The 12,466-nt window shown below is 44.7% G+C and overlaps 1 protein-coding gene across 1 annotated transcript in view; it reads left to right on the top strand.

Moving 5' to 3' along the window:
• The first annotated feature begins 918 nt into the window (after window positions 1-918).
• Window positions 919-12,466, top strand: part of UFD1 (ubiquitin recognition factor in ER associated degradation 1) — a 13,194-nt gene continuing 1,646 nt past the window's right edge. The window contains exons 1-9 of the mRNA XM_083373299.1: window positions 919-1,173; window positions 2,962-3,094; window positions 5,481-5,513; window positions 6,703-6,824; window positions 8,223-8,353; window positions 8,878-8,950; window positions 9,125-9,193; window positions 9,943-10,008; window positions 11,255-11,302. Of these exons, the coding sequence (XP_083229425.1) occupies window positions 1,171-1,173; window positions 2,962-3,094; window positions 5,481-5,513; window positions 6,703-6,824; window positions 8,223-8,353; window positions 8,878-8,950; window positions 9,125-9,193; window positions 9,943-10,008; window positions 11,255-11,302 (678 nt within the window). The 5' untranslated portion in view covers window positions 919-1,170. The remainder of the gene's footprint in view (window positions 1,174-2,961; window positions 3,095-5,480; window positions 5,514-6,702; window positions 6,825-8,222; window positions 8,354-8,877; window positions 8,951-9,124; window positions 9,194-9,942; window positions 10,009-11,254; window positions 11,303-12,466) is intronic.

The following is a 12,466-nucleotide window of genomic DNA, read 5'->3' as shown; positions in this document are numbered from 1 at the left end:
GGAAACCGACCAATCGGAGACCGAGGATCTCGCTCTGACGGGCGGGCTGGGCGGGCTTCACCTTCTCAGCCCCGCCCTCTTCTTCCCCGCCGGTCTGAAAGAGCGCAGAGAACAGAAAGGGGATACGGTCTTTAGAGTTTCGGAGAGAGACTTCCGGCTCGCAATAGCATCATTCCATACGTGCGGGGCCAAAGGGGTGGAAATAGGTGCTTAAAGATAATCGCAGAGGGGGGAAGAGAGGGTCCCGTCTCTTTCCAAGGCTTGTGGAATAATTAAATCAGATCTCATTTTTGTTTTGTGGGAAGCAGACTTCTGTTCGGTTAAGACTTCTGTTCTTAATAAATAATCCCCATCTATTATCCCCATCCGCAGCGCCTAAACAGTACCGGTAATAGATATTGCAAAGCAAGTCTTCTTAACTCTTGGGCCAGGAGGGTCGACCACCATTTTTTTCCCCCTTTCAGGAAGAAAACAAAACCAGAGTCAGCATAGTAAGGGCAAAACTGGCGGCCGCCATCTTTGGGGCGGGCACTCCCTTGCCTATGACGTTCCCCGCTCTCTTTGTCTTGAGTCGATAAAAATTAAAAACAACCCTAGACGCTTTATGACAGGGGTCTTCAAACTGGGCCCTTTTATGATTTGTGGACTTCAACTCCCAGAATTCCTCTGCCAGTTTGCCTGGCTGAGGAATTCTGGGAGTTGAAGTTCACAAGTCATAAAAGGGCCAGGTTTGAAGACCCCTGCTTGATGAGGAAAGCCGTGTGGGCGTTCCCGCATTTCAGAATATCTCCCGGGAGACTCCACTGCTTTGGCTACGAGGGGGAAAAAAAAACACAACAGGCGTAGATTTACAGTTCCCGCTCTGAGTCGCTGTGGCGCGCCACCGGAATCAAAACATCGACGGACCGATGGCTCGAACTGCATTCTGGGAGGCGTAGTTTCTTCGCTTCTCGGAAGCTTCCTGCCTGCTCTGCCCCCGCAGAAGCGCCCCGTATTCCGGAGAAGGGGTGTCTGGTCCCCGTTTGCTCCCCAGGAAGGCCCGATTTGGGGGCGAGGCCGAAGAGCGGCTCCTGACCGGGCGAAGAGCGGAGAAGCGGCTCGGCGGCTGCCGGGTTTTGGGGGGGGACCCTCGGCCGGCTGGGAAGGGAGGCCGCAGGAGGCGTCGCCATCATGGTACAGGCCTCGGGATACCCCCCCATCCAGAGGAGGGGGGGTCGAGGGAGGGGGAGAGGTTGGCAGGCAGGGAGGGGAAATGCAGACTCATCTGGCCGGGAAGGAGCTTGGAAGGCTGAAGAGGGTGGACTACAAAGCCCATGCAGGCGGGGTGGGGTGCAACCCCCCCCCCCAGGCATGCATGCAGGCAGGCAGGCAGAATGGGCTACAAATCCCACCCAGGGGCTGTGGGGTAAGGCGTCCCATCCTGGCAGGGTGGGTTTCAAACCGCCCCTGGGTGGGGTGGACTACAAAGCCCATCCAAGTGGGAAAGCCCAGGCAGCGAGAATGGACTACAAAGACCAGCCAGGGCTTGTGGGGTACAAACGCCTCCCTGCTAGGGTGGGTTTACAAAGCCCCATTCGGGCGGGATGGACTACAAACCCCACTCGAGGGAGGGGGGGGTTGCGAGTATAAAAGTGCATTCCTGGCAGGGTGGGTTACAAAACCCATGCAGGCGGGTTGGGCTATACATCCCATCCAGGAGGGGTGGACTACAAAACCCCATCCTGTCAGGATTGGGATCCGAAGCCCTTCCGGGAGGGGTGGAAACGGGATGGACTGTAAACCTGACCCAGAGGTTGTGGGCTATGGAACTCCATCCAGGCAAGGTGGGTTACAGATCCCATCCAGGTGGGGTGGACTACAAAACCCCATGCAGGTAGATTGGGTTACAAACCACTTTTTTTGGGGGGTGGGGAGGGCGATGAAACAACAAAACCTATGCAGGCAATGTGGACTACAAATCCCCATACAGGCAGAATGGATTGCAAACTCCCTTGGGCATGGTGGACTACAAAATCCATGCAGGCGGTTTGAACTACAAACCCCATCCTGGGGGGGTGGGCTACAGACCCCCCGCAGGTGGGGCAAACACAGGATGGGATTTCTACTAAGGTTTCAAAGGGAGAAATAAAATGGGTGTGGATCCCAATTCTCTCCAATTTATTCTGATACAGGTAGTCCTCAGTTTACAAGAATTCGTTTAGTGACTGTTCAAAATTAGAACAGGCAGGCAGGCAGGCAGATAGCACTGAGATAGGCAGAGATAGATAGATAGATAGATAGATAGATAGATAGATAGATAGATAGATAGATAGATAGATAGATAGATAGATAGATAGATAGAAAGATAGATAGATAGATAGATAGATAGATAGATAGATAGATAGATAGATTTTATTTTTATTTTTATTTTAATTCCATTTATATCCCGCCCTTCTCCGAAGACTCAGGGCTGCTTACAAGCTTAGCAGTAGCCTTCATTCTATGTATATGCCTGCTTGTTAGGGCTTTCACACACACCCCAAGCGGCATTATTACAAAGTCAGCTTAATTGCCCCCAACAATCTGGGTCCTCAGATTTATGACGGTTGCCGTGTCCAGGGGTCATGTGATCCCGTTTTGTGACCATCTGACAAGGAAATCGATGGAGAAGCGGATTCACATAACAACCGGGCTACAAATTGAACTACCGCAGTGTTCCACTTAACAACTGTGGCAAGTAAGGTCGTAAAATGGGGCAAAACTCACCTAACAAATGTCTCACTTAACAACAGACTGGTTGGGTTCGAGGACTACCTTGTATTTGTTTGCTTGTTTGTAAAATTCATTGGCTGCCCCATCTTGCCTCGAGGGTGACTTACAATTTGTAAAAGATAAACGTAGGAATTAAAAACATAAGTTATTGTGGCCATTAGGTCGCGGTGGTCTTAACGCCTCCTGTCTTTCTCTTCTCCCTCCCGCCAGTTTTCTTTCAACATGTTTGACCATCCGATTCCCCGCGTCTTCCAGAACCGATTCTCCACCCAATACCGTTGTTTCTCCGTCTCCATGCTCGCTGGCCCTAATGACCGATCGGATGTGGAGAAGGGCGGAAAAAGTAGGTGCTCTTTGGCTTTCTTTTCAATTGCTTTTCACTTCCCTCTCTGTGTTCTGTACCAGCCTGCTACCGGCCCTGCAGAAAAGGCAGGGACAACCCCTTTTGCAAGGAGGCAAGAGGCTGGAACTAAGCCTGCCAAATTTATTAACATAAAACAGAGCAAAACAAGACACCAACCATGAAACAGGAGCTATGAAACAGGAACTATTCAAGCGGTTGCCTTCAGCAAACCAGCCCTCCCACGCATTCCCCTTTTATACAGTTCAGGGCGTGGCTTCTCTCTGCCTCCTTCCGAGGTGCCCCATTGCCTTCCTCTGTTTACTCCTGATTGACTGCCTCCTGCGTCGGGCGTCCTTGAACAGGGCCAGCTGTGGGTCATCTTCATCCACGCTGTCAGGCTCACACAGCTGGGTCTGCGTCGTGACCAGGTGGGAGGGGCCTGGCTGAGGGCTCTGTGGAGCCTCAATATTATTCTCAGCAAGCTCTTCAACACCCCCCTCCTCCTCCTCCTCTGAATCGTCCGACCCAACTGCCGAACCCACAGGCTGACCCTGAATCACAACACTCTGGAAGGCTGAAGAGTTAGCCTCTGCAATGGCAATTATTTGTCCTATAGGTAGGGGGAGAGGAGGAGGAAGAAGAGGATAAACCCCACTTTTATTCCGGAAGCTGCTTTCACAAGAGACGAGAATAAATATAGCCGTGCATGATTTATAAAGCTCCCCTTCGGCTTTGCTTAAAAGCAGTCTGCTTTTCGAAGTGATTTCTAATGATTTTTATACGCGGTGGCTATGGAGAGACTTGGCACCTCCGATCTGACAAAAATAACCTGGAGACAACAAGGCTATTATTAATCCTTAATAACTGTATCCTCCCTTTCCTTAATTCGCTTTTTTTTAAAAAAAATGGACCGGATCAGCTTGTACTCAATAGAGCTGCCAAAGCTTGTAAATCTGTTTACGGTCCAGTGTTTGCTGGAAACGTGATTTACTCTCTTTCAACCTGTTTGGATAACCTGGTCTCGTGCTCTGGTGAAGGGAGTCATCGTTGTTTCACGAGGGTTGTGCTTCCTGTCCTATATATCTGTTTGCCAACTGACTGGGCGGGTCCCTTCGCTGTTGTCCTGCGGGAACATCCTGTTTTAACCTGGTTACCTCATTAGAGAGCCTCGTTTTTACATCTTGATGTAAACAGTTCGCAGCAGCTGACGTTCCACATAATAAACTGACATTACAACCACAAGCGGGATCGGGATTTCTAAGCAGTTGGGCTGATTTTACGACCTTTTTTTTTTTTTTTGCCCAGGTTGTTAAGCAAATCAGTGCAGAAGCTGACTGGAAAGGTTGCAAACTATGGTTATGTGATCCCAGGATGCTGCAACCCTCATGTCAGTTGCCTGGATTTTGATCAGGGGGCCATTGGGATGCTATGACGGTCGTCAGTATGAAAACCAGCTACAAGTCACGTTTTTCAGTGCCTTTTTAACTTTGACCAGCCGCTAAACAGATAGTTGTAAATCAAGGATTACCTGAATAGTGATGGTTAACACCCCTGTTGTTTTAATTTAATTTTAATTTAATTTTAATTTAATTTTAATTTTAATTCCATTTATATCCAGCCCTTCTCCAAAGACTCAGGGCGGCTTACAAGCTTAGCAGTAGCCTTCATTCTATGTATCTGCCTGCTTATTAGGGCTTTCACACACACCCCAAGCGGCATTATTACATTATTACAAAGTCAGTTTTGATTAATCGATTAGCCATTTTGTTTCTCCTTTTACTTTGTTTTTATTTTTAGCATCCGGTGAGCTTGTGCAGGTAGTCCTCGACCTACGACTGCAATTGAGCCCCGGACTTACGTTGCTAAGCAAAACATTGGTTAAGTGCATTTTGCCGCCTTTTTGACGACCTTGCTGGCCATGGTTGTTAAATGAATTGCTGCGGTTGTGAAGTTAGTAACGCAGTTGTTAAGTGGATCGGTCTTCCCCATTGACTCTGCTGGTCAGGTTGTAAAAGGGGATCACATGACCTCCCCCAGGGACACTGCCACCGTCGTAAGTACGAGTCAGTTGCCAAGCATTTGAATTTTGATCATGTGACCGCGGGGATGCCGCAGTGGTCACGTGAAAAAACGGTCACCCTTTTTCCCCAGTCCCGTTGTAACTTTGAACGGTCACTAAACGAACTCTTGTACGTAGAGGCTCTCGATCCATTCCTGACAATCCTGGAAAAGACTATGTTGAAAAACACAACCCCTGGTATCTTCAATATTGGGGGGGGGGATGGCTGAAGTCTGTGGTTCAAATGTCCTTGAGTTGCTTTCTTTTGCTAGTTGCTGTCCATTTCCCCCCGGCATTTTTAACAAATTGTTTTGTCTTTTCCTGCAGTAATTATGCCACCTTCAGCTTTGGATCAACTCAGTAAGTTGTGTACATTTAATGTGTTTTCATGCTTGATATTCTCTTATGGCCCATCATTTCTTTAAAGGACTGTTGTCCCACTCTTTGGCCAAAATTATTTATTTGGCAGTATTTATTTGTCTGTCTGTCTGTCTGTCTGTCTGTCTGTCTGTCTGCCTGCCTGCCTGCCTGCCTGCCTGCCTGCCTGCCTGCCTGCCTGCCTGCCTATCTATCTATCTATCTATCTATCTATCTATCTATCTATCTATCTATCTATCTATATCATTGTCTATCTGCCTGTCTATCTCATTATCTGTCTGTCTGTCTGTCTATATCATTGTCTGCCTGCCTGCCTGCCTGCCTGCCTGCCTGCCTGCCTGCCTGCCTATCTATCTATCTATCTATCTATCTATCTATCTATCTATCTATCTATCTATCTGTCTATCTGTCTATCTGTCTATCTGTCTATCTGTCTATCTGTCTATCTGTCTATCCGTCTATCCGTCTATCTGTCTGTCTATCCGTCCATCCATCTATCCGTCTATCCATCTATCTATCTATCTATCTATCTATCTATCTATCTATCTATCTATCTATCTATCTATCTATCTATCTATCTATCTATCTATCATATTTCTAAACTGCCTATCTTCCTCAAAGAGGTGTCCTGGGAAGTGTATGCTGTAATATATCCAATAAAATTTCAATTAAAAATTAATTTCAATTTTTACACAAAGATAGGTTCCCTCCGCCAACGTACAGTCTCAAAGACATTTTTAGGGGGGGAAACGCGGGATAAGAAGGAAAGCAATTAGGTTTGAGGAAATTAAAAACCACTGTCTAAAAAACATGAAAGGAAAAACTGATGGTATTAGCTGTCCTAGGGATTTTCTGCAAACTTCAAGAATAAGACATTATTCTTGTTCTTATTCTTGGATATAACAATAGCAACAGCACTTACATATTACTTCACAGTGCTTTACAGCCCTCTCCTAAGTGCTTTACACGGCTCTCTACAGCCCCTAACAATCTGGCTCCTTATTTTACTGGCCTCTGAAGGATAGAAGGCTGAGTCAACCATGAGCCGGTCAGGATTGAACTGCCGGCACTTGGCAGTCAGCAGAAATTAGCCTGCAATACTGCATTCTAACCACTGCGCCACCAGAGCGCTTACAAAACCCATGCAGGACTGTGTACTTGTTTCCTCTAGGTCGGCTTAATATCACCTACCCGATGTTGTTTAAACTGACGAATAAAAATTCAGACCGGATGACTCATTGTGGTGTGCTGGAATTTGTGGCTGATGAAGGCATCTGTTACCTCCCACATTGGGTAAGTTGACAAGTTTTGTTCCATTAGATTAGAGATAAGGTGCTCAAATACGGGGCAAGATTCATTTTGTACAAATACAACCCATTTTAAACTAACCTACTGTGCATCTAATTTAGCGTTCCTCAGTGAAGTGAGCTCCGAGTCTCTTTGGCAACGTGAATTTTTTCACATGCTGTTTTCATGGCACGTCCCAAATCTTTGCCTATTTACCATAGCAATGAGAGCATCTAACATTCAACCAATTTCTTGTTCCTAAACTATTGGTCGCATATAATAAAGCGGATGACTTAAAGTGGATCCTTTTTGTTGATTTGTAGAGGTATACCAATCAATCCCCAAACGGTTTACAATCCAATATTTATTTTCTGAAGCTACTTTTTTGACTCTTTAACCTTACACGACAATAGGACAGATTTCATGAGGAATGTGTTGGATGTGCTCAACCGCCTTGAGTTATTTGTAAAAATAATAAAGGCTGCATGCAAACAAGCAAATAAAGTTTGCCTTCACTCTGCTGAACAGAGTACAGTCTGATGTCTATGTATATTTACCCCATGTTGTATGGCTGTATTATTTTCTTTCTCATCTTTGCATGTACACTGAGGATTTCTGCATCAGAGACAAATTCCTTGTGTGTCTAATCACACTTCTCCAAATAAAGCTATTCTTATTCCTATTCTATTCTATTCTATTCTATTCTATTCTATTCTATTCTATTCTATTCTATTCTATTCTATTCTACTCTACTCTACTCTACTCTACTCTACTCTACTCTACTCTACTCTATTCTATTGTCATTCTATACTACTCTACTATTCTATTCTATTCTATTCTATTCTATTCTATTCTATTCTATTCTATTCTATTCTACTCTACTCTACTCTACTCTACTCTATTGTCATTCTATTGTCATTCTATACTACTCTACTATTCTATTCTATTCTATTCTATTCTATTCTATTCTATTCTATTCTATTCTATTCTATTCTATTCTATTCTATTCTATTCTATTCTATTCTATTCTATTCTACAGTCTTCTATTCTACTCTTCTATTCTACAATCATTCTGTTCTGTTCTATTTTCTATTTCTGTTCTGTTCTATTTCACCCATTTTCTTTTTCCACATCTCAATTTTGAGACCTCTTTTTTTTTTGCTAAAAAGATTTGATCTGGAGTTGCAGACAGACTGTTTAAGGGTGGACATCCATGCGGAGACGTTATCCTTCCTAGCTGGAAAAAATTAAAGATTAATTTCTCCTCTCTGGCTGTGGCGATTCTGTTCATTATTCGCTTCCTCCTACTTCTATTGTGACTGTTTGGAAACCATATAGAGAAACGCATTGAGCTTTGGGCCTTGCTTGAAATCAGTTTTTTCTGTGTGTGTTTTTCCCCCTAAGATGATGCAGAATCTTCTCCTGGAGGAAGGGGGCCTGGTGCAAGTGGAAAGTGTCAACCTCCAAGTAGCCACTTACTCCAAATTTCAGCCACAAAGTCCTGATTTTCTCGACATCACCAACCCCAAAGCCGTGTATCCTTTTTTGAATGGTCCTTCAAGAGGGAACAATTAATTAGAGACGGAATTCTTTGCTTCTAAATGTATGCAGGTAGTCCTTGATTTACAGCCTTTAAAAATTAGCACGGCACTGGGGAAAAAAAGTGACTTAAGACCGATTTTCACACTTCACCCTGGTCACGTGATCACAATGCAGACGCTAGTCGCTCCTGAGGCAAGAAAGTGAGCTGGGTGACTTTGGGCCAATCACCGCGAGACTTGAATACTAGTCCCACCTTAGGTACGAAAGCTGGTTGGGTGGCTTTGGACCCTTTCCTCTCTCTCAGCCCAACCCACCTCACAGGGTTGTTGTGAGGGAAATAGGGATATTAGGGATATTTGCTGCTGAGGGTGGTGCTCGACAGATGTGCTGATTGTCTACGTCTTCATGAAGAGCAAAAGAGTGAGATCAGATAGAAACCAACGGCCCGTCAGAACCTCAAGCGGTTGCCTCATTGCAATCGGGAGAACTGTGTATTTCCACTTAACGCTCTCTGAAGATTGGAAAACGCGCTCCGAAATTTTGCGTGCCTCACCACTGGAGATGTCATCGCCATCAATTACAATGAGAAGGTAACGTCAACCATTTGCAGAGGGGCTAGACCAGCATCGCTCCACTTGTGCAACTTTAAACTTTGTGGACTTCACTTCCCAGAATTCCCCAGCTGGCTAGTTTTAAAGGATGGGAAAGACTTGCACCCACCCTGTTCTTCATCCTTTCTTTTTTTCCCCCTTTCTTTCTTTTAGATCTATGAGCTTCGAGTCATGGAGACCAAGCCAGACAAAGCAGTGTCCATCATTGAATGTGACATGAATGTAAGTCAGAGATGGACAGAGTCTCCATCTTGGCTAAGTCGCTGGTAGAGCCGATGAACCATGCAATAACAAAATGGAACCCAGCAGACTTTGGCCTGGTAGAGTTGCCGTGTCTGCTCAGAACACTCTTAACACAGGGGTCTTCAAACGTGGCCCTTTTTATGACTTGTGGACTTCAACTCCCAGAATCCCTCAGCCAGCGTGCCTGGCTGAGGAATCCTGGGAGTTGAAGTCCATAAGTCATAAAAAGGGCCACGTTTGAAGACACCCCCCCCCGCTCTTAACACAACAAAACTGTCTTGCAAAGTCTTCCAAGAAGCAGACTCTAAATCGGTGTTTCTCGCTGTCATCTCCTTTAAGATGCGTGGACTTCAACTTCCTGAATTCCCCAGCCAGCGTTGTTGGCTGGGGAATTCTGGGAGTTGAAGTCCACTCATCTTAAAAGTAGGGATGTAAAGATGTTGGAGAGCAACTGACCGAGCTGGAAGGAGGGATCAAATAGGAAATTAGCCTGCCTTTATGGTTTTTCCCAGGCAAAATCCATCTGTCTAGAAAGATTCCTGTATTATAGGCATAGAGCAATAAAGTAGCTGGTTTAAACTCTACAGGGGTGTGTCTGGTTGTTCGTGCCTGACATAGGATGATGGTTTTATAAGTACCTTGATGATGGTGATCTGTAACGTTCGTGTTGCATTGACTTAATTTGTGAGCTGGGTGTAACTTTCTGTGTTGCGTTGACTTCCACTCAGGTAGACTTCGATGCACCGTTGGGTTACAAAGAGCCCGAGAGACAGGCGCCTCACGAGGAGTCTGCGGTAAGTTCCTTCTTGTTGTGTTGTTGGCACACACACACACACACCCTCTCTCCCTTTCACTTGAGAGATGTAGCGATCCATTTCATCTTCAAATGTTTGGAGAATTTAAAGCTGTATGAAATATGGGACCGGGACAGAATGCTTCTCTCTCCATTGGATCAGCTGATCCAATTCCTTTCTCTCTTCACATCACAGCCTGAGACGTTTATGGGATGCTGGATTTTTTTTTAGATCCATTGGTGCCACTGCTCCAATCCCCCCCCCCAATCATTTCCAAATACAAGGGCCACCCTGATAAATTTTATGTCTGTTATTCTTGGCTCTATTATTGTCTGTTTCATTGGTGCCACTGCTCCGATCTCCCAAATCATTTCCATATACGAGATCCCACTTGATAAATTTTATGTCTGTTATTTCTTAACTCTGCACTAACATAGGTAAAGGTAAAGGTTCCCCCGCACATGCATGCTAGTCGTTTCCGACTCTAGGGGCCGGTGCTCATCCCCGTTTCAAAGCCGAAGAGCCAGCGCTTGTCCGAGGACGTCTCCGTGGTCATGTGGCCGGCATGACTAGACGCCAGAGGCGCACGGAACGCTGTTACCTTCCCACCGTAGTGGTCCATATTTTTCTACTTGCATTTTTTACGTGCTTTCGAACTGCTAGGTTGGCAGAAGCTGGGATGAGTAACAGGCGCTCACTCTGTTACGCGGCACTCGGGATTTGACCCGCCAAACTGCCGACCTTCTGATCAACAAGCTCAGCGTCCTAACCCACTGAGCCACCGTGTCCCTTCTGCACTAACATAGCAGGGCTCAAATACTTTCGCAACGTTAGGCAAATGAGCGAAAGTTTTAATGAGGTCGTTTTGTTGTCTTGTTTTTTTTTTCCCCTTTCCCAGTAATGAATTGCGGTGTCAAACGATCTCTCTTTTACTATAAAGGCTGCTCAAGGAGCATAATAAAGATAGAATAGAATTCTTTATTGGCCAAGTGTGCTTGGGCACGCAAGGAATGTGGGTGTGATTGAATCTGATCTGTGCCACTGGGAATCTCAGGGTTGTTCCAAGCGTAAACCTCTGGTTTAATAGAGGTTTGTTTTGTTCCTTTGGTAGAGCTCCAGCAGAACTCTAGAATCGTAGCCTGTGACAAGCCTACCAGAGCTAATTCTTCTTGAGGAATATTTCACCCATGCTGCCTTCTGAAGCCATGATGAAATACCCATGTTTATTTCTCCTCTTGCTTCTTAGGATGTTGAAGCAGACCACAGCGGTTACGTGAGCGATCTAGGATTCCGTGTAAGTCTCTTTATTGAGATAAGACTTACTTAGGTTGATCATTAGAGTTTAAAGCTGACCTCGGTCAAATTGCAAATTTCTGAGGAACAGCAGAAAGATGATCTTCGATGCTCCGGATTTTTGTTCCTTTGGAGGTTGGCTTCGGAGAACTTTGGGATAAAATCAGATTTAACCCTTATTCCATTAAGGGTTTGGGTTTTTTTAAAGATACGATTTGAATAGATTTTGAAAACGTGAAGAAAAAGTAGGGAAGCAAGAAAACAGAGAAACGAGAAAGTATCCAACAAAAAGCAAGATAAGTGGGGAAAAAGAGGGGAAAAAATTACAGATAGTCCTCAACAATGGTTCATTTAAGGACCGGTCAAAGTTACAACGGCACCGTAAAAAGTGACATGATCATTTTTCACACGACCACTGTAGCATTCCCCATGGTCACATGATCAAATTGCAAACAGTTGGCAACTGACTCGTGTTTATGACAGTTGCAGTGTCCCGGGGTCACGTGATCCCCCTTTTGCGACCTTCTGACAAGCAAAGTCAAGGGGGAAGCCGGATTCGCTTAGTGACCGTGTTGCTAACTTGACCCCTGCAGTGATTCATTTAACAACCGTGGCAAGGAAGGCCGTAAAAATGGGGCAAAACCTCACTGAACAAATGTCTGACTTAACGGCCATTTTGGACTCCATTGTGGCCCGTAAGTCAAGGACTACCTGTAAAGGCAAAAAAGAAAAAAAAAAAGAATGACTTCTAATTTTCTTTGATACAAATATAAATTATATTCAGTTGAGTTTTGACGGCACCCGTGCCAGATACAAAATGGAGTAATTATCTTTCTTTCTTTCTTTCTTTCTTTCTTTCTTTCTTTCTTTCTTTCTTTCTTTCTTTCTTTCTTTCTTGCTTCTTTCTTTCTTCTTTCTTTTTCTTTCTTTCTTTCTTTCTTTCTTCTTTCTTTCTTCTTTCTTTTTCTTTCTTTTCTTTCTTTCTTTCTTTCTTTCTTTCTTTCTTTCTTTCTTTCTTTCTTTCTTCTTTCTTTTTCTTTCTTTCTTCTTTCTCTTTCTTTCTTTCTTTCTTTCTTTCTTTCTTTCTTTCTTCTTTCTTCTTTCTTTTTCTTTCTTTCTTCTTTTTCTTTCTTTCTTTCTTTCTTTCTTTCTTTCTTTCTTTCTT

Source organism: Vipera ursinii (assembly GCF_947247035.1).
Source record: "Vipera ursinii genome assembly, chromosome: 14".
In the NCBI taxonomy this organism is placed as follows: domain Eukaryota; kingdom Metazoa; phylum Chordata; class Lepidosauria; order Squamata; family Viperidae; genus Vipera; species Vipera ursinii.
The sequence above is the reverse complement of the archived record's forward strand: the minus strand, read 5'-3'. Positions and strand labels throughout refer to the sequence as shown.